General features: G+C 44.4%; 1 protein-coding gene across 1 annotated transcript in view; it reads left to right on the forward strand.

Annotated features, from left to right (window-relative positions):
* The window catches only part of LOC124599145 (tyrosine-protein kinase Dnt-like), a 560,517-nt gene that overhangs the window by 324,046 nt on the left and 214,565 nt on the right, over nt 1-21,906 (forward strand). The window contains exon 2 of the mRNA XM_047136052.1: nt 13,958-14,085. Coding sequence (XP_046992008.1) covers nt 13,958-14,085 — 128 coding nt within the window. The remainder of the gene's footprint in view (nt 1-13,957; nt 14,086-21,906) is intronic.

The following is a 21,906-nucleotide window of genomic DNA, read 5'->3' on the forward strand; positions in this document are numbered from 1 at the left end:
GCAACTTAAGTCACGAAACAAAAAGGCTTCCGGTCCAGATTGCATACTAATTTAGGTACGTTTCATACAGTGCATGGTGATGGAATACTTCCGCATTTAACAATTATGTACAACCGCTTACTCGACAAAAGATTCGTAGCTAAGAAATTGAAAGTTGCACAAGTCACACCAGTATATAAGAGGGGAAACAGAAGTAATTATCTGAATTACAAATTCACATTACTGACATCATTTTGTACTAAGATTTTGGAACATATACTGTGCTTCAACTTTATGACATTTTATCCAGTTGTGGGCTATAGTTAAAATTTCAAGTGTCTAGCTCTTCAAGGTGTTAGTTTCTGCATCTACATATATACTCCATACTTCTGCATATATACTCCACACGGTCCGTGCCGGAGGTTAGCGTGTACCATTACTAGTCGTTTCCTTTCCTGTCCCACCAGCAAAAAACGACCGTCTATATGTTCTGTGCGACTTCGTACACAACAGTAACGCTAGGTGGGGCAGAGAGTGGTGCAGCAGCTGTTGTTGAAGGGAAGCTGGACAGGAGTAGGAATGATTAGCGAACAAGTTAACATAGTAAACCGAAAATTTACTTAACTGGTGGTTCTGGGAGCATATGAAGACTTATTAGAAATGATGCAGCAAGAAATACATTCCGACGTCAATGTCCACAACGAAGAGACACTCTGTGCTAAGTATGAAAGATTTAGTTGGAGCAGCAACTGGCGGCATCTGCGTGGCGAAGTGGCTCTCAGCGCAAGTGGGCTGAGCGTCTGCCACCGGCCGTCCAATATTTCGGCGGCAGAGGGCGCTTGTAGAACAGAGCTGCTGGACTTGTGGCGCAGTGGACGCGCACCATTGGGTCCGCCAGATCCCGTGCGAGTGCTGTCGGTGTCAGACGGAAAGTTGCAATTCCGTTACCAATCTTGATACGACTTAGGGTGGTATCAATATGTGGTACCGCACCATATGCCTCTGTATGAAACTTAATTTCTCGTATCTTACCTTCGTGGTCCTTACGCGAAATGTGTGCTTGCAGTAGCAGAATCGTTCTGCAGTCAGCTTCAAATACCAGTTCTCTACATTTTGTTAATAGTGTTCCTACAGGAATTACCATTTGAGTTCCTGAAGCATGTCCGTAACACTTGCATGTTGTTCGAACTTACCAGTAACAAATTTAGCAGCCCGCCTCTGAATTTGTTCGATGTTTGCCTTGAATCCGACTTTGTACGGAATTCCAAACGCTTGAGGAGTACTCATGAACAGGTCTCACTGGCGCCCTTGTGCAGTCTTCTTTACAGGTCACCACATATTCCCAAAATACTCCCAATGAACCGAAATTCATCATTCGCCTTACCCAACACAATGCCTCCGTGATCGTTCCATTCATATTGCTTTACAACATTACTCCCAGATATTTAAAACACCCCAGCATCATCAGCAGCCGGCCGAAGTGGCCGTGCGAATAAAGGCGCTGCAGTCTGGAACCGCAAGACCGCTACGGTCGCAGGTTCGAATCCTGCCTCGGGCATGGATGTTTGTGATGTCCTTAGGTTAGTTAGGTTTAACTAGTTCTAAGTTCTAGGGGACTAATGACCTCAGCAGTTGAGTCCCATAGTGCTCAGAGCCATTTGAACCATCATCAGCAAACAAATGCAGATTGCTATCCACCTCGTCCGCCAGGTTATTTACGTATACAGAAAATAATGGCCTATCACACTTCCCTGGTTCTCTCCTGACGATACCATTTTCTGTGATGAACTCTGGCCGACGAGGACACTTAAGATGTGTTTGAGCCAGTCACATATGTCGGAACATATTACATATCGCGTATCTTCATTAACAGACTGGAGAGGCGCATCGTTTCAAATGCTCTCGGAAATCTAGAAATATGGGATCTGCCTCATGCCCTTCATCCGTGTTTGGCGGGATATCATCTGAGAAACGGACAAGGTGAGTTCCGCGCGAGCTATGCTTTCTAAAGCCTTGGTAATTCGTGAACACAAACTTCTCGGTATCAAGAAAATTTATTATAGAATGAGATTTTCACTCTGCAGTGGTGTGTGCGCTGATATGAAATTTCCTGGCAGATTAAAACTGTGTGCCTGGCCGAGACTCGATCTCGGGACCTTTGCCTTTCGCGGGCAGTGCTCTACCATCTTCTGCAGAAGAGCTTATATAAAGTTTGGATGGTAGGAGGCGAGGCATTGGCAGAAATGAAGCTGTGGGGACGGGGCGTCAGTCGTGTTTGGGTAGCTCAGATGGTAGAGCACTTGCCCGCGAAAGGCAAAGGTCCTGAGTTCGAGTCTCGGTCCAGCAGACAGTTTTAATCTGCCAGGTAGTTTCAAAATTTATTATATTCGAACTGAGAATATGGTCAAGGATTCTACAGCAAACCGATTTTAGGGCTATTGGCCTGTTATTTTGCGGGTCCGTAGTTTTGCCGTTTTTATATGCAGGAGTCACTTACGCTTTTTTCCAGTCGTCTGGGACTTTCCGCTGGCCGAAAGACTTGCGATAAATGCAAGCTAGGTAAGGGTCCAATGCTGTAAAACACCGTTTGTAAACTAGTTTAAAAACAATTATAAAAATTATACCAGACAGACAGAGAGGGACAAGAACGTGACTTAATACATACGTGGTAAAAACAAAAAGGAAAGCAGTGTATCATTTGCTGTTGCTTACATAGTTATTAAGAACGAAATCCGGCATACAAGAGGTCAGTTGCGCAATGTGGAATAGGTGCGTTAACTGTTATGTATTCGCCGGCAGTACAGTGGCAGCGTTCGGCTGTTGAACAGGACAGCAGGTATCCTATCAGCGACAGCCGGACGCTGCGTCATTGACAGGATGCGCTGCAGGTGCTGAGCTGAGCTGCCATCACGTGCAAGTGTTCGGCAGCTGGCCGGAAACCAGAGTCTGTAGCCGGCATCAGGACCACATTAGCTGTCCCCTCACAGCCATGCTGAGTTAACGCCAATCAAACCTCTCATTATGCTATGGTATAAGTGCCGGAAATACACGGACGAAAAAAAAAAATCGCAACACCAAGAACAAGTTTTACGACATAAACGAAGGCTGGAAGGCGTGTTTCTACACCTGAAAGATGTAGAAAAATTCGCGCCAGTCGCATAAGATTGTCGCTAGTAGTGCCTCTATGAACATGCAAGTCAGGTTCTCCTTAAATTAACCTTGTAACTGCCGTGACCGTTATTACCTTTGAGATAGGACGTGGTGAGCTGGTGTTATTTAATAATGCATTTAAAGCGACAAAGACGCCATTTTCAGCACCTCACTTACTTTGAAAGAGGTCGTGTAATAAGGCTGTGAGAAGATGTACCTTACACGGTGTTGGAGAAAGACTTGGCAGAAATGTAGCCACTGTACGTGACTGCTGGCAGCGGTGGTCCCGAGAATGTGCGGTCGCAATAAGACCGGGCTCCGGACGGGCACGTGGTGCCGCCGAGAGGGAAGACCGTCGTGCTCGGCGTATGGCTGTGGCGCATCGTACTGCATCTGCAGCAGTAATCTGTGCAGCAATTGGCACCACAGTGACACAATGAATTGCTACTAACCGGAAACTTCAAGGAGAGCTGCGGGTCAGACGCCCTGTAGCGCGCATTCTACTGACCTCAAAGCACCACGACTTGCGACTTCAGTGGTGTCAAACGACAGCTCGTTGCACAGCAGGGTGGAGATCTGTCGTGTTTTCTGATGAAAGCTGGTTCTGCCTCGGTGCCAGTAATGGCCGTTTGTTGATTAGAAGCAGGCCAGCCGAGGGCCTGCACCCAACCTCTCTTTGTGCTAGACACATTGTACCTACAGCTGGAGCTATGATCTGAGGTGCGATTTCGTACGGTAGCAGGAATACTATCGTGGTTGTCCCCCGCAACCTGGCTGCAAATTTGTGCATCAATCTGGTGATTCGACCTTTTGTGCTGCCATTCATGAACAGCTTTCCAGGTGTTTTCCAGCAAGATAACGCTCGCCAACATACCGCTGTTGTAACCCAACGTGCCTTACCGAGTGTCGACATGTTGCTTTGACCTGCTCGATTACCTGAGCACATGTGGGACATCATCGAACGACAACGCCAGTGACATCTACAAATAGCAACAACTATCCCTGTATTAATCGACCGAGTGCAACAGGCATGGAACTCTATTTCACAAACGGACATCTGACACCAGCACAAAACGACGCAGGCACGTTTGCATGCTTACGTTGAATATGCTGGCAGTTACACCGGTTTTTAATGTACTAGCATTTGACATTTGCAATAGCTTATCTCGGGCTTACATTAATCAGCGATCTTGCAGTGTTAATCATTTAAATATGTTACCCTGACAAAAGTGTTCCCAAAATTTCATTACTCTACATTAAGTATGCTTTGGTTTCTTTCCGTCATTGTATGATGAGAACTTTGACTCAAGAAACACGTTGTTGTGTAAGATGGAGGATATCTTACAGTGTCAATGAAACATACAACGCTGCTGTTCTCCCGATTATTGTCAGCTTGCACAAAATAAGACAGCTTCCAGACTGATCGAACACTTAAATTTGAATGTCCATATTGATATTTTTGCATAACATAAAATTTTGTTGATAGTTTGATACAGCTCTTCACGCTACTTTATCCTGTGCAAGCCTTTTTATCTGCGCAGAGCTACTACAACCTACATCCATTTGAAACTGCTTACTGTACGCTAGCCTTGGTCTCCCTCGACAGTCTTTACCCCTCTACGTTTCCTTCCCTTACTAAAGGGACGATTTCTTGATGCCTTAGGATGTGTCCAATAAACAGATCCCTGGTTCTAGTCAAGTTGTGTCATAAATTCCTTTCTTCTCGAATTTGACTCAGCACCTCCCCACTAGTTATCCTTTTCACCCATCCAGTCGTCAGCGTTCATCTCTCACACAACATTTCAGAAGGTTCTGTGCTGTTCTTGCCTGAAGTGTTTATCGTCCACGTTTCACTTCTGTACAAGGCTACGGTCCACTCAAATAACTTCAGAGAAAACTCACTAGCGCTGTCTACATTTTATATCCTGTCTTCTTCGGCTATTATTTTGCTGCCCAGATAGCAAAACGTAACGTTTCTTTACCTGGTTACAGGAGCATCGCCTGATTTATTTCGAGTACATTCTATCATCCTTCTTCTACTGTAGTTTATAGATCGCAGCTCGTGGTCTCGCGGTAGCGTTCTCGCTTCCCGAGCACGGGGTCCCGGGTTTCCATTCCCGGCGGGGTCAGGGATTTTCACCTGCCCCGAGATGACTGGCTGCTGTTGTGTCGTCTTCATCATCATCATTCATCCCCATTACGGTCGGAGGAAGGCAAACCATCTCCATTAGGGCCTTGCCTAGTACGGCGGTGCGGGTCTCCCGCATCGTTCCCCTACGCTCTGTCGAGAAGCATGGGACTTCGCATCGTTCCCCTACGATCTGTCGAGAAGCATGGGACTTCATTTCCATTTCCACTGTTGCTCATGTTTATCTTATAACCTGTTTTCAAGACACTGTCTATTCCATTCATCTACTCTTGATAGTCATTTGCCACATCTGAAGCAGTGAAAATGTCGTCGAAAAAAAATTGTAAATTCTATTTCTTGTCCCTCAACTTTAATTCCTTCTCCGACTTTTTCTTTGGGTTTTTTTACTACTTGCCCAAAATATAGATTGAATAACATCGGGGATAGGCTACAACTCTGTCTCATTCCTTTCTGAACCACTGCTTCCCGTTCATGCCCCTCGACTTGTAACACGCCCCAGGAGTAATAAGGGGGGTGGAGGTACCTTTAAACTGACTTCTCGTTTCGTGACTGTTTCTTTCCTTGACCGTGCGCCCTGTCCACACCACGTTGCACTCTTTTGTGGTAAATAGTATTACTGATTCACATTTATTCATTCTTGGAGACCGAACACGGCGCGGATGATCGATGCAATGCGACACGCAACGAGAGGATACATAAATACGTTATTAACTCCACTGCTCATTTTCGATTACTTCTTGACGCACTTTCCTCTGAACCATTTCCATATGTCATCACTTTACTATAATAGCACTTGTAGCAACACTTAACCTGAATACTAACAATACTTCTACATTCAGAGCTACACACTACACAACATAACAGTTTCGTGTCCCGTGCTCGACTCACTACAGACGCGGCTGCCCGCAAAGATACTCCACAACTAAGCCAGCGATATGACAATACTCTTACAGACTCTTGTAACAGCCGTCTGGTTACTGTACAAGTTGTGTACATAACCTTTCGCTCCCTGTATTTTATCCGTGTTACTTTCAGAATTTTAAAGACTGGCCCACTCAACATTGTCAAAACCTTTCTGTAAACATACAGATGATATAAACGTAGATTCACCTGTCGTTTGCCTGACTTTAAAGGCAAGTCGTAGTCTCAGTATTTTCTGACTTCTTTCTACATTTCTATGGAACCTAAACTGATCTTCCCCAATTTCTGCTTCTACCATTTATTCCATTCGTCTGCAAATAACTGAGTCAGTATTTTGCAAGCATGAAGTAATAAACTGACGGGTTACATCGGACAACACTTACTTTCCTTGCAATTGGAATTATTACATTACATTCTTCTTGAAGCCTCATGATATGTCACTTGTTTCACATATCTTGCATCCTAGTTGGAACTTTCCTCAAAATCATAGTACACTAAAATCTGCCCACTGTGTGTTGGGTACGATGCAGAAGTTTCACAGCGTAATCTTGAGCAATGACAGAAGGGGGGACTGTTAGCGTTGCCTTCCAACGCCCTGTTGCGGATTGACAAATGTGTTTATGTATCACGTTTGCGCGTTAGAGAGAAGTGGATCAGCAAAGTATTGTCGTACTGTTCTGTTGTTTTGATGAATACTGTGTAGAAGGAAGGGAGAGGGTGAAGTCTTCTGTTGTACGGTAGCGACATGGGGGGGGGGGGGGGGGGAGAGAGTGCAGGGTGGCAAACTACCGAGCTTAACGCCCCCGTCAGACGGGCCAATCAGCATCCGCAGTCACACGCCTCTGCTCAATGAGGCACTGAACCAGCCTCGTAGTCGAGGTGCGATGTGACGCTGTTGATGGTGTTCCGTCCGTCGGGTTGACACGTTAAGCTCGGTAGTCTCCATGTGTTATTCGATAAGAGCACGCGATATTCGCCAGTCTTCCCCTTCTCTTATCATCATCATCAAGAACAACAAAGCCGGCCCCAGTGGCCGAGCGGTTCTAGGCGCTTCAGTCTGGAACCGCGCGACCGCTACGGTGGCAGGTTCGAATCCTGCCTCGGGCATGGATGTGTGTGATGTTCTTAGGTTGGTTAGGTTTAGGTAGTTCTATGTTCTAGGGGACTGATGACCTCAGATGTTAAGTCCCATAGTGCTCAGAGCCATTTGAAGAACAACAGTGACAGCGACAACAACAACAACAACAACTTCTACTACTACTAATACTACTACAACTACTACCACTCCAGTGCCAAACACTGCAAGGGAGGCGCTGTGCATCACGGAAACGTGTACTACTAAAATTTCGAGAAAGTAATTTCTGGGGAGACTCGGACAACAAATTATTCCCCGCTCCCCGCTCCCACACGAATCGCGAAATGACCGGAACGAGAATATTCGAGAAATTAGAGATAGTACGGAGGCTTATCTAGAATCATTTTTTTGACACGCTATCCTTGAATTGAACAGGGAAGAGGTGACGAGTTAGAGGTAGCAGTTACCGCCACACACCGTCAGATCGCTTGCGGAATATTGATGTAGATGCAGAACATGACCAACCCCCAACCCGCCAGGTTAGCCGAGAGCGGTAACGCGCTGCTTCCTGGACTCAGGAAGGCGCTCCGGCCCCAGATGGAATCCGCCCGGCGGATTAACGACGACGGCCGGTGTTCCGGCCAGGCTGGATGTGGTTTTTAAAGTGATAGATAGAATATAGAAGATGACCACAAATAAGATACTACGTATATTCTGTACATGCATTCATCACAGCCACGTTTACGAGTCCGTGTAACACATACTGCACCTACCACGCAAGCAGTGTTGAAGCGAACGTGACACGACAATATTTCTCACACCTCCAGGATTCGAACTGGAAACCTGTCGGCTGAGCGCCACAGCTCGAGCGAGCGTTAGCGACTACGAACACGGGCCAGAGTAAAAATAAAAGTAATACAACGAAATGCATGCGCTTACAGCTTTCATCGTGAGCAGTCCAACTCGGAATACCTGGGCGGCGTTCATCTGCTGAGAGCTCCAAGGCGGGCTTTGAGGCGGCCGTGATTACATCACGCGGTGGCAGTGGCGGCGGAAACCTCCCAGAGTGCACCGCGCTACATAGCGTGCCTTTGTAGCGCCGAAGCGCGGTCCATCGTCTTCTGCCCACGGCGATGTAGGGAAAGGGGAGGGCTTTGTAAGAGGAGCAATGCGTCTCGGAGCAAAGCGTCTGCAATTTCTTTGCTGCTAAAAAAAAAACACCGCGTGAGAAGATCTCGCCACAGATGAGTCGCTACGGCAAAGATAGGCGACGTGCAGAGAATGTTCGGTTTGTTCATTCCTGTGATGAGTTTTACAGGTAGCCGCTTTTCACAAATGCAGTACACTTCGCGAGATGGGTTTCTCTACGTCTTGCCCACCGGCGGACGTCTTGGTAATGTTTCGATACACACAAGACTCAACGTAGAAGGTATGAACACCAAGTTATGTACCATTATAAAGTGTTTCGAGCTCTCGCTGAAAGTATCCTGCATTTCAGTCTTCCAAGTTTCATTCCCGGATCTATTAAATGGAAAGAAAAGTTTTTTTACGAGTTATCGCCTATTCCAAAAGAGTATGAACAACAACATTCGTGCTTTCTCAGACCTGTAGCATTTCATTAGTAATCAAGTTCTTACGCATGCTTCTGTTCTAAGGAATATTAAAAATCTGAATAAGTAATAAACGGATTACTCGCGGTTTCTCAAATCGTTGTATCAAACAGTAATCGTAACGAATCATCTGCCTGTATTCTTCTAAAGCAGCTTTCTGTTTATTCGTTTTATACATTCACACATCTTCTTCATGTTGCAATACAGGGAGCAGAACAAAGAGCTGACAATAATGGCAACACTCATTTCACAAGATTCCTGCAAACGTGACCCTCGTTTTGTTTGAGGTCACACGCAGTATCGGTAATTGATGTGGCAGGCACCATATGCGTTTTGGCACATTTAGATATTTTGAATTATAACTTGCAGTATGCTGTTTAAAGGCGACGGCGCATTGAAATGTATTACAAGCACGTTATCCTTATCATGAAATGTGAGTTACTAACGCGTTAACGATGTAAGCCTCGAAGAGTTGCCACAGGTATGATAACGGTAACATGAAACAAAATTTACATGACTAAGCTGTGAAAAAAAAGGATATATCGTTGTCTACGGAGCCGACGGATTGGGGCCCGCATCTCGTGGTCGTGCGGTAGCGTTCTCGCTTCCCACGCCCGGGTTCCCGGGTTCGATTCCCGGCGGGGTCAGGGATTTTCTCTGCCTCGTGATGGCTGGGTGTTGTGTGCTGTCCTTAGGTTAGTTAGGTTTGGCTGGCTCTGAGCACTATGGGACTCAACTGCTGAGGTCATTAGTCCCCTAGAACTTAGAACTAGTTAAACCTAACTAACCTAAGGACGTCACACACACCCATGCCCGAGGCAGGATTCGAATCTGCGGCCGTAGCGGTCTCGCGGTTCCAGACTGCAGCGCCAGAACCGCGCGGCCACTTCGGCGGGCAAGTTAGGTTTAAGTAGTTCTAAGTTCTAGACTGATGACCATAGATGTTAAGTCCCATAGTGCTCAGAGCCATTTGGAGCCGACGGATGTAGGTTCGCACTCCGCTAAGTGCTAATTTCCTTATTTATTTATTTTTTTTCATCTTCGCGTTGTTAACACATTTTGGGACTTGCTTGTGAATGTAATATGTTCTGTATTTTTCGATGCTATGACATTTCCGTCTTATTAGACAACGAAGGATGAACTATTTGGCTATTTATTTCCGAATAAGTGACAATTTCCTAATGTGTGGTTAGGCAGGAACCTAAGAGGACGGCTTGAACTGCTGCAAGTGTAACGACGAGCAGTAACATTCATATTCTTTCTTGTCACAGTTATTTCACGGATAATTCTCACGTCACAAGACTTCTCACAAACCAAACGCTAACGAAAGTCGATAGCAGTTCCTTCGGTTATCTATATTGCGTGTGACGTCAAAATTACTTCACGTTTGTAGGGAATATTGTGAGATGAGCGTTACCGTGATATAATTACGCCACAGCGTGGTAGAGCGCGTCGAATGGAATCACTGTTGGAAATGCGCCGTTGTGGAGCTACGGCCATAAAACGATAAGCAACCAGCGATGAGCACGCGGAAGTGCGTGCATCATATCACAATAACATTGAAAATTGTTGCACAAGCAGCTCTATCCATTACCATGGAAGTAGAATTGCTGTGAACTTACTTTTACCACGAAAGAATGAACGTGAAACACAAAATAGTATTTCCTACCAAGGAATAAAACTGTACAATAAATTGGAGAGACTGAAGAAATTGCTAAAAGAAAATGATTTAAAAAGGCTGTTAAAAAGTACCTGTTACACAATACATTTTATACGTCGAAGGCTTATTTAGATACCGCTGAGTAAGAGTTCAGTAAAAAATGTAACACAAATAAATAATAGTAACAGTAACAAAACATCTATCATTCCACATGACACTTCCACAGTACATTTCTTTTCTTGAAAATCTTGCTCTCAACGCTATTCAGTGTGTAATACTACACACCTTATCGTCTTTCCGAGCTCAACATCTCACAAGGCAGTCACATGAGTTACAGTGTGTATAGTATTGTGAAGCGATGTGTGCAGTGACTTGGAGTGACATATGGATGAGTATTTTAGCGCTAGCCTTTTATTCTATTAAATAACTTACTTATAAAATAACGTTGCACACTAAGAATAAAGAGAGTGAGGCAGGACTGTTTCAAATATATCGGCCATCAATTCGGGACGGTGGACGCTCTAGTCTTCATGCAGACATTACAATTTACGTTTTCCGTGGTTTCCTTAAATCACTTCTGGCAAACACCGGGATGGTTCCTACTATAAGGCCACGGCCGACTATGTGCCTCTTTCTTCTCAAACTAGACCTGTAAGTATGCAAATTTCCGTATACGTGAATTGCTTTGTTTTTGGTTGTAATAACAACACATGTCCAATATCTTTCTAAAAGAGATCTAGGGATGCATAAAACTGCAACAACAATGACAACAACAACAACAACAACAACAACTACTACTACTACTGAAATTACTTTGCTTCAGTTAACGCCTGTTATGCCAAAGAGCGCCGTTACCCTTTAAAGTAGTTGGAGATAATGACTTTAATTGTACACTTATAGCTAGTCAAAGTTTAAATTCCCATCCCGAAATTCTGTTATATTTACTGCGTAAAGCTCGACTTTCTTTCAAGTAGACTAAATACATCGCAATTATCTTAATTTGTTAAGATAATAAACTGTACTGCAGAAACACCACTGTAGTGAGGTAGTCGATATTTGGTACTGTAAGGTACAATGTTATTAATAGTGATGTCTAAGGACCATATCTTTTACTTTTTACTACACACAGATTGCATGAATTACCGCTTATATGAAAAGGTACAGTATGAGAACATTAAGTGTGAAATAATACGGTGACAAGAATGAAGAGAGAAATTAAATTTTAAACAGTCCTTTTGTTCTCAAATTACATTTTTTTACAGCAATTGCACGAAAGTCTTGCCCACAGCTTCGCTTCGAAGTTGACATGAACCACAGCAACAAACACAGCATAAGACAGAAGTATCGTTAGGTGGACAGCACCGCATTGCTAGACACGGACACTGTAAGTCCATCTTTGTACAAGATGATTGAGGGATTTGGGCTGTTCATTATAAAATATAAAATTAAAAACACCTTCAGCCGTCTATGTTTTGAATGTAATTTGCTTATGCGACCTGTTTTGGTATTTCACTACGCCATCTTCAAGCCCCTGCGTAAGGATAACAACAATAATGATAGAGTGAATTACATATTAAAGGGACGGTGTAAAATTTAAGAGATCAGTTATATGCAGTGCTAATATGTAGTAAACATTTAAGAAAAAGAACTGTAGAAGATGTGATATCACAACTAATGTGTACGGCTTGTACAGTTTGCATTGTGTCAGATCTTTACCACATATTACCGCTGCATATAAATGATATCTTAAATTTTATACCGCCATTTTATTATGTAGTTTTTTACACCGTCATTATTGTTGTTGTTCTTACGCAAGTGCCTGAAGGTGGCGTAGTGAAACAACGAAACTGGTCGCTTAAGTAAATTATATTCAAAGTATAGACGGCTAAAGGTGTTTTAATTTTACATTTTACGCCCAAACAAGTACGTGTAGTGGACAAACTTCCGAACCCTGCTCGCCGATTGTCGTTTGGCGGCCGTAGCTCCAGATGCGTAGTCCGCAACTTGTGGTCTAGTGGCTAGCGTTGCTACCTCTGGCTCACGGGGTCCCGGGTTCGATTCGCGGCCGCGTTGGGGATTTTTCTCTGCCCGGGGACTCAGTGTTCGTGTTGTTCCCATCATTTTATCATCATCATCCGTATCATTCGTGTGAAAAAATTGGGACTTTGTACGGGCGCTGATGACCGTGTAGTTGAGCGCCCCACAACCCGATCATCATCCAGATCCGTATATTTTCGATCTGCGGTTATCTGGAAAATGTTGCTAGGTTCGAGGTCCTGTACTCCGCTTTGACCTTATCACCTTGTTTCACTTCATCCTGTGCAGTGTTTACTTCCCAGTCGCGTTTCGCGTTTTATATTAAATCGATTTCCAGATCTACAGTGGAGACATTTCGTCGTTACTTGTTTGTAATGCCAAGATCTTCGTTCTTTCTCATCTGATCATAATTTAGGGGACACAGATGGTCTTCACTTACGAAAATCAGGCACAAATCTCGTCGAAACTTGTTCAGACTTGGTTTATCGTGAGCCAAATGGTTCAAAAAATGGTTCAAATGGCTCTGAGCACTATGGGACTTAACATCTATGGTCATCAGTTCCCTAGAACTTAGAACTACTTAAACCTAACTAACCTAAGGACATCACACAACCCAGCCATCACGAGGCAGAGAAAATCCCTGACCCCGCTGGGAATCGAACCCGGGAACCCGGGCGTGGGAAGCGAGAACGCTACCGCACGACCACGAGCTACGGACTGAGCCAAATGATGAGAAACGCTTCACTGATGATCTGGCAATAACTTCTACATCTACATCTACATATATACTCCGCTAGCCAGCAAGGTGTGTGGCGGAGGGCACAATTCGCGCCGAAGTCATATCCCCCACCCCCCTCCACCCCGCGCAATTTGAAAGTTGGTGGTAATAATATATGCTCAACATCTTCGGCGAAGATCGATCGGATTTCGGAATTTAGTGGGCAAGCCCCTTCTGTTTAGCGCGTCGTCTACCTGCATGTGTGTCCCACTTCAAACTTTAAATGAGATTTGTAACGCTCTCGCGATGGCTCAATGTACCAGACACAAATCTTGCCGCTCTTTTTTTGGACTTTCTCAATCTGTTGAATCAGACCCAACTGGTAAGGGTCCCATACAGACGAACAATACTGTAAGACTGGACGAACTAACGTATTGTAAGCTATTTCGTTTGTTGACGGACAGCATCACTTCAGGATTCTACCAATAAACCGCATCTAGAGTTCTCCTTGCGCGGTACTTGTATAACTTGAAGTTTATATTACAAAAAATGAGACAATTTTTTTTTATTTGGTGTCCCTTGTCTGCACACTGCCTCTTTCTCTCGTGACGTCATTGTTCCTATGTGTGGGTTGTGGACTCGTGTGTTGGTGTTGCAGGTCTGGAGGCGGAGCTGTTCTACGTGCGGGACGGCATGGTCAACACGTACGCGCTCAACTTCGTGGTGCCCGTGCACCCAGGCATCGAGAGCCTCCACTTCACCTGGCAGTCGCTCGCTGGACGACCGGTGAGTTGCGCAGTGCCAGAACTGATACACGTCTGAAGGTTTCCGCTCCCGTTCTCAATCTCGTCAACACCCTTCTACTTGTACTGCTGGATCGTCTTCTACACTAAAGAGCCAAGAAAGTGGTACAACTGCCGAATATCGTGTAGGGCCCCCGCGAGCACGCTGATGTGCCGCAACAGGACGTGGAATGGAATCGAGTCATGTCTGAAGCAGTGCTGGAGGGAACTGACACCATGAATCCTGCAGGGCTGTCCATAAATTCGTAGGAATACGAGGGGGTGAAGATCTTTTCTGAACAGCACGTTGCAAGGCATCCATATGTTGAATAATGTTCATGTCTGGTGAGTTTGGTGGCCAGCGGAAGTGTTTAAGCTGAGAAGAGTTTTCCTGGAGCCACTCTGTAGCCATTCTAGACGTGTGACATGTCGCGTGGTCCTGCTGGAATTGCCCAAGTCCGTCGGAATGCACAATGGACAGGAATGGATCAGAGTCTTATCTAGACGTGTCAGGGGTCCCATATCACTTCAATTACATACGCCCCTCACCATTACATAGCCTCCACCAGCTTGAAGAGTCCTCTGCTGACACGCAGGGTCCATAGATTCATTAGATTGTCTCCATACTCGTACACGTCCATCCACTCGATACAATTAGAAACGAGACTCGTCCGACCAGGAAACATGTTTCCAATCCAACGTCGGTGTTGACGGGCCCAGGCGAGGAGTAAAGCTTTGTGTCGAGCAGCCTTCAGGAGTACACGAGTGGGCCTTCGGCTCCGAAAGCCGATATCGATGATGTTTCGTTGACTGGTTCGCACGCTGACATTTTTTGATGACCCAACATTGAAATTTGCTGAAGGGTTGCACTTCTGTCACGTTGAAAGATTTTCTTATGTCGTCGTTGGTGCCGTTCTTGCAGGATCTTTTTCCGGCCTCAGCGATGTCGGAGATTTGATATTTTATCTGATTTCTGACATTCACGGTACACTCGTGAAATAGTCGTACGAGAAAATCCCCTCTTGATCGCTGTGTCCCATCGGTCGTGTATAACTTCACGTTCTAACTCACTTAAATCTTGATAACCTGCCATTGTAGCAGCAGTAACCGACGTAACATCTTCGCCATACACTTGTCTTATATAGGCGTTGCCGACCGCAGCGCCGTATTCTGCCTGTTTAAATATCTCTGAATGTGAATACGCATGCCTATACCAGTTTCTTTGGCGCTGCAGTGTAATGCTTAAAATGCTAAAATTACCGCCCTGAGAAAAGCCAGACTGTTCAGGTTAACAAGGACACCAGGCTATACAGTATCCGAAAAACGTTGACAGTTCGAAATCAACAGGCGCGTGTGTTGGAGAGGCTGAAATGTGGAAATGCGCTTCCAGTACAGTGCCGTTTCATCAGTATTGTAAATCTGGTTGGAGTGAAAAGTACTATGTTCGATGAAACTGAAGAGTTTACCGCTTAACGTATCAGGTGCATCTTTGTTACCATGAAGTTTCTCGCGTTGTAGAGCAGTGTCTTTAATCCCGCAGAGACGTTTTAATCTTGATGAATGGTTAAAGTTTCCTTCAATCTTCAGACTTCATGGAACTCTCCTACTTTCCCTCTTACTGTATCATGGCATCTGATACGGGAACTCGTTCTTCTGGTGGAACCGCAAGGTTCGCGCTTCGTTTGTAAGGGGCAGACAAATGGTTCAAATGGCTCTAAGCACTATGGGACTTAACATTTGAGGTCATCACTCGCTTAGGCTTAGAACTACTTAAACCTAACTAAGGACATTACACACATCCATGCCCGCGGCAGGATTCGAACCTGCGACCGTAGCAGCAGCACGGTTCTGGACTGAAGCGCCTAGAACCGCTCGGCCCATGCGGCCGGCTGAGGGGCTGACAAATTAAGACGTGACACAAGAGGAAAAGTAAGTAAACTGTTTATTATTTCCATTGTAACAGCTATAAATGTTTATACATTTATCCTACTGTGAGTCAAGATGGTCACTGCCTTCATGGAAAAATGTCTGCGTTTACCTACCGAACCATGGTTGTACCCAGGGATGTGTCTCTTCGACCGAAGGAAATCGACGGTCACGAATGCCTTTCTTCGGAGCTCCAAAGGTATGGAAATCTCATGCGAAGAGGTCGGTACTGTATTGAGGATGTATAAGGGCTCGCATGTTGCCAAGATTGTTACGAGTGCGCTGAAGAACTTCCGTAAAAGATATGCCCCCGCTACCACTTAATTTGGAAGAGTTTAAGTGTAGTTCTATGTAGCGGTCCAGTGCAGCAGTCAAATACTCGATACGGTGACGTGTGCAGAGCTACTAAGACTCCTATAACCTGAGCTGAACGGTCTGCCATGTTTTCCCTAGAGTATACTATATTCATACTTGCTTATGTATGAGTCCCGATGCGAGTGGATGTTTCTGATTAAATGTATTGGAGAATTTATCGTAAAAAGGGTGGCTGCTCAGCTGTAAACTGCACTAACCATTGCAAAAATGGTGTTCACGTGTTTAGATTTCCATGTGATCCTGAACGAAGAAAGCGATACAGCTGGTTACCAGGACCTGGCACTCAATTGTGTATTGCAAGTATACGTTAATAAAAGTAATTATCCATATGAAACCGATTGTATGAAGCAATTCGTCTCAATTTTTTTTTTTATTCTTGAGGCATTTTCGCAATTGCCAAAGTGAAAACGAATATTTAGGCCTGTTGTGATTATTTATACATACACAGACTGAATAATACATAACTCCTTTTCTTATTTGGTTGGTTGGTTTGGGGAAGGAGACCAGACAGCGAGGTCATCGGTCTCATCGGATTAGGGAAGGACGGGGAAGGAAGTCGGCCGTGCCCTTTGAAAGGAACCATCCCGGCATTTGCCTGGAGCGATTTAGGGAAATCACGGAAAACCTAAATCAGGATGGCCGGACGCGGGATTGAACCGTCGTCCTCCCGAATGCGAGTCCAGTGTCTAACCACTGCGCCACCTCGCTCAGTATTTTCTTATTTAATAATTAAGATATTTTTACAGCGGATTGATCATTGTGAGGCAACCTGCACAAGTAACATAACTTCCAAACTATAAAGTTGTGACCACAACAAGTAACAATGTTGCCGTCTTATTTTTCTGTGAATGATAGAAACAATAAAAGCGTGAATTTCATGCACACAAACTTTACGGTTGGTGCTTAGTGAGAACGGGTGTTTACTCAGACACCCCTGCTGGGCAAAAACTACATCTACATCCATACTCCGCAAGCCACCTGATGGTGTGTGGCGGAGGGTACTTGGAGTACCTCTATCGGTTCTCCCTTCTATTTCAGTCTCGTATTGTTCGTGGAAAGAAAGATTGTCGGTATGCCTCTGTGTGGGCTCATGGTCTCTACGCGAGATATACGTAGGAGGCAGCAATATTCTGCTTGACTCCTCGGTGAAGGTATGTTCTCGAAACTTCAACAAAAGCCCGTACCGAGCTACTGAGCGTCTCTCTTGCAGATTCTTCCACTGGAGTTTATCTATCATTTCCGTAACGCTTTCGCGATTACTAAATGATCCTGTAACGAAGCGCGCTGCTCTCCGTTGGATCTTCTCTATTTCTTCTATCAACCCTATCTGTTACGGATCCCACACCCGTGAGCAGTATTCAAGCAGTGGCCGAACAAGTGTACAGTAACCTACTTCCTTTGTTTTCGGATTGCATTTTCTTAAGATTCTTCCTATGAATCTCAGTCTGGCGTCTGCTTTACCGACGATTAATTTTATTTGGTCATTCCATTTTAAATCACTCCTAATGTCTGCTCTCAGACAATTTATGGAATTAACTGCTTCCAGTTGCTGACCTACTATTTTGTAGCTAAATGATAAGGGATCTATCTTTCTATGTATTCGCAGCACATTACACTTGTCTACACTGAGATTCAATTGCCATTCCCTGCACCATGCGTCAATTCGCTGCAGATCCTCCTGCATTTCAGTACAATTTTCCATTGTTACAACCTCTCGATATACTACAGCATCATCTGCAAAAGGCCTCAGGGAACTTCCGATGTTATCCACAAGGTCATTAACTAATTCGACGTAATGAACAAAAAATAACATAAAATGGTAGTTTTGCTTCATAGGCCTGTATGAACATACTTCTATGGTTGAGTTCATGCATGGTACAATTCCCCTCTGTAAAAGTAAAACTGCCGTATTTCTTAAAGCACCTACTTACGATTAAAACATAAACACCACTTTTACAAGTGCCAACATACGTGCAAAAGCTAATAAGCAGACATAGGTTGTTACTGTCTAGCATCCATATTTGAAGACATTGGGACGGAGTTCGTAATTCATTACATTTAATATTTACAGACTACCGCGGAAGTTTCGAGCCTACATTTCTATGGCAGTGTAATACTACATTTCAGTTTTCCGTTATATGAAAAGGGCACTCCAAGTAACTCTATACACATTAATTGTTGTTCGGTACACTTTGTACACGCAGTATTCAATTTCATAATAAGTACTGTAAAAAGTTGCATGGATAGTTAACCACCCAAAAGGTGGGTGGTTAAATCGTCAGAGTTGGGGGAAACTTGGCGGACGATTCAGCCTGTTATTATAGGAGCTCTAAGAGATACCGTAGTACACATCAACAAACCTATCAGCGCCCTGTCAGTTCAAAAAATGGCTCTGAGCGCTATGATACTTAACATATGAGGTCATCAGTCCCCTAGACTTAGAACTACTTAAACCTGACTAACCTAAGGACATCACACACATCCATACCCGAGACAGGATTCGAACCTGCGACCGTAGCAGCAGCGCGGTTCCAGACTGAAGCGCCTAGAACCGCTCGGCCACAACTGCCGGCGCCCTGTCAGTTGACGGCGGTTGGCTAATGGAAACGGGTTGAGGCTGCCGCTGCCTGTGTGTTCGGTGAGGCACTTGTCACTCACGCCCTGGGATCGTTTTGACGGACAGATTAATTAGCACCACGTCTGCTGGGTCGAGGTAGCGAGGGGTGATGAGGGGAGGGGAGGGGAGGTAGCAATCAGTGTGTAACGTCTGGGGCTGTCACCAGCAACAATAGTGCAGCTCTCCCCTCCGGCCTCCAGCTGCCTGCTACACTGCCTGTCCTTCAACTCCAGTCCGCGTCGCAGTCTGTGCTTTCAACATTGAGAACCGAGCGAGGTTCCACGCGGTGGTAAGACACTGGACTCGTATTAGGGAACGCGTCGGCACAAATCTCTGTCCGCCCATCCAGATGTAGGTTTCCCGTGACTTAAAAGATTTTCCACGATATGTGAATTAATTTCACTCAATAGGACATCCATAGGTACAAAAATGCATTAATGCATCCACATTAATGCGTCCAGCCATTATAATTTGTATCTTGATCTACCTTATACAGCAACTGAAATAAATTGTATAATGTAGAATAGTTCCCGATTTATGTATTAGGCAAAACGGTAGCAGAGCGAAGCACAAGGCCACACTGTGATGTTATATATCTTGTATCACAAAAATCAGTGATATATAGTTATACTGGTATTTGATTTACGGACAGACCGCGGTCCGCGACATAATTCTTTTTTTCCAAACCCGCCTCTGGGATGGGAGGTATGCCGGCCCCGGATCGAATCCGCCCGGTTGATTAACGACGAGGGTCGACGTGCCGGCGTCGGGCAGCCTGGATGTTGTTTTTAGGGGGTTACCCACATCCTACTAGGTGAATACGGGGCTGGTTCCCATGTTCTGTCCACTACGCAAACGTGTAGTACAGTTTCTCACCCTTGCACACAGAATTAACGCCATACGCAGACAGACTGGGTAACTGTTCCTGCCCTGGGTGTGGTGAAAGGGAGTCTGATGACCATAGCTGTTTGGTCTCCTGAAGCACTTTCTCACCATTAGCAACATCATCTGTAAGTAGGCTGTTTATGTTTTCTTGTTGGCAATGTTACGTAGCGCTCAATATGAAAATCACTGGCTGTGCTGTGTGCAGTCTGTGGCTGCTTTGCATTGTTGTAATACTCGCCATTGTAGTGTTAGGCAGCTGGCTGTGAACAGCGCGTAGCGTTGCGCAGTTGGAGGTGAGCCGCCAGCAGTGGTGGATGTGGGGAGAGAGATGGCTGAGATTTGTAATTTGTCATGAACTGCTATATTTATATATGATGATATCAAGGTAAATACATTGTTTGTTCTCTATTAATATCTTTCATTTGCTAACTATCCCTATCAGTAGTTAGTGCCTTCCATAGTTTGAATCTTTTATTTAGCTGGCAGTAGTGGCGCTCGCTGTATTGCAGTAGCTTGAGCAGCGAAGATTTTTGTGAGGTAAGTGATTTGTGAAAGGTATAGTTTAATGTTAGTCAGGGTCATTCTTTTGTAGGGAATTTTTAAAGTCAGATTGCGTTGCGCTAAAAATATTGTGTGTCAGGTTAAGCACAGTCCTGTATAATTGTTCAAAGGGGACGTTTCATATGTCGACCCTTAGCCTAGGATACCTCACTGGAATCTTCTGATTTTTTGTTGTAGTTTGTGTAATTAGTGTAGATTTTGTTTATTGCTAGCGCGTAATTGTAGAGAAAATCTCCTTTGTAGTTGCAGACTTTCATTGTTGTACAGTAAAACAGTTGTGGCATGCATGTAGATTTGCACCAAGTATTTCGCAGCTGCGCTGGCAATTAAGTAGACATTATTTCCATTGCTATGTTATTTTATTTTGCTCTTCAAATTGTGCTTTTCTGTGTTATCGTGTGAAATATTGTGACAATAATGGCGTGTGAAAAACGTAATACTAGGCTCCAAAGTAAACTGAGAAATGACAGTGAAGACGAAAGCAGTGTGTTAGCGCCACCGAGTAATGAATTAACTGATGTTCAAAGTAGTAATTTGGTAATTGTGCATAGGGAAATGGAGCGGGCGGCAAACAATGGTGTAGACAGTGAAACAGGTAGTGAACAGGGAAGCGTTATCGATCGATCGGTCGGCAATAGCTCGCCTCAGGAATCCGAAATGTCAGGACACAATTTTGCAAATACTGTAGATTCAGGTTTTGCGTCCTCACCGTTTTCCCAAATGAGTCAACACACGTTTTCCGCTTGTCAAAATGTGAATGTTGCCGGTGCAAATTCACTGCCGAAAAGCACTGAGGAACATGTTTCAGACACCAGTGCATTGTTATTACAGTTAATGCAACAAATGGGACAAAAGCTACAAAAGTTAGACACGACACTTGAGCAAAATCAGAAACAAATGGGACAAAATCTTCAAAAGTTAGACGCAATGGAACAAAATCAGAGACAAACACAGCAACAGTTAAACACACTGGAACAAAATCAGAGACAAACACAGCAACAGCTTCAAAAGTTAGACTCATTGGAACAAACTCTTGAACAAACGCGTGAAGATTTAACTACTGAGTTACATAACATTGAATCGAAATGTCAAAAAGTCTGTAATGACGTAAAAACTCAAATTTGTGAGCATTTTCAACCTATTTTTTCGCGGCATGAAAAGGCATTACAGAATCACGAAGCAGCCATAAAAGAACTGCAAATTATTGTTCATGAAAATCATGAGACCTTGCAAGCTAAATTTGACTCAGTTGCATCTACCGATTCGGTTACGCAACTTGCAAAAACTCAGGAAAACTTAAAGAACACAGTAGATTCGATTTCAACACAAATGGACACTCTGAAACTTGGTTCAGAAAAACACATTGAGGAAATGTGTTCACTATCGGAGAAAGTAGTCGAACTTTCGGATCAGTTCACTAACTTATCTACGAAGGTAGATGATAATCTGAACGACACAAAA

Source organism: Schistocerca americana, chromosome 1, assembly GCF_021461395.2.
Source record: "Schistocerca americana isolate TAMUIC-IGC-003095 chromosome 1, iqSchAmer2.1, whole genome shotgun sequence".
Classification (NCBI taxonomy): domain Eukaryota; kingdom Metazoa; phylum Arthropoda; class Insecta; order Orthoptera; family Acrididae; genus Schistocerca; species Schistocerca americana.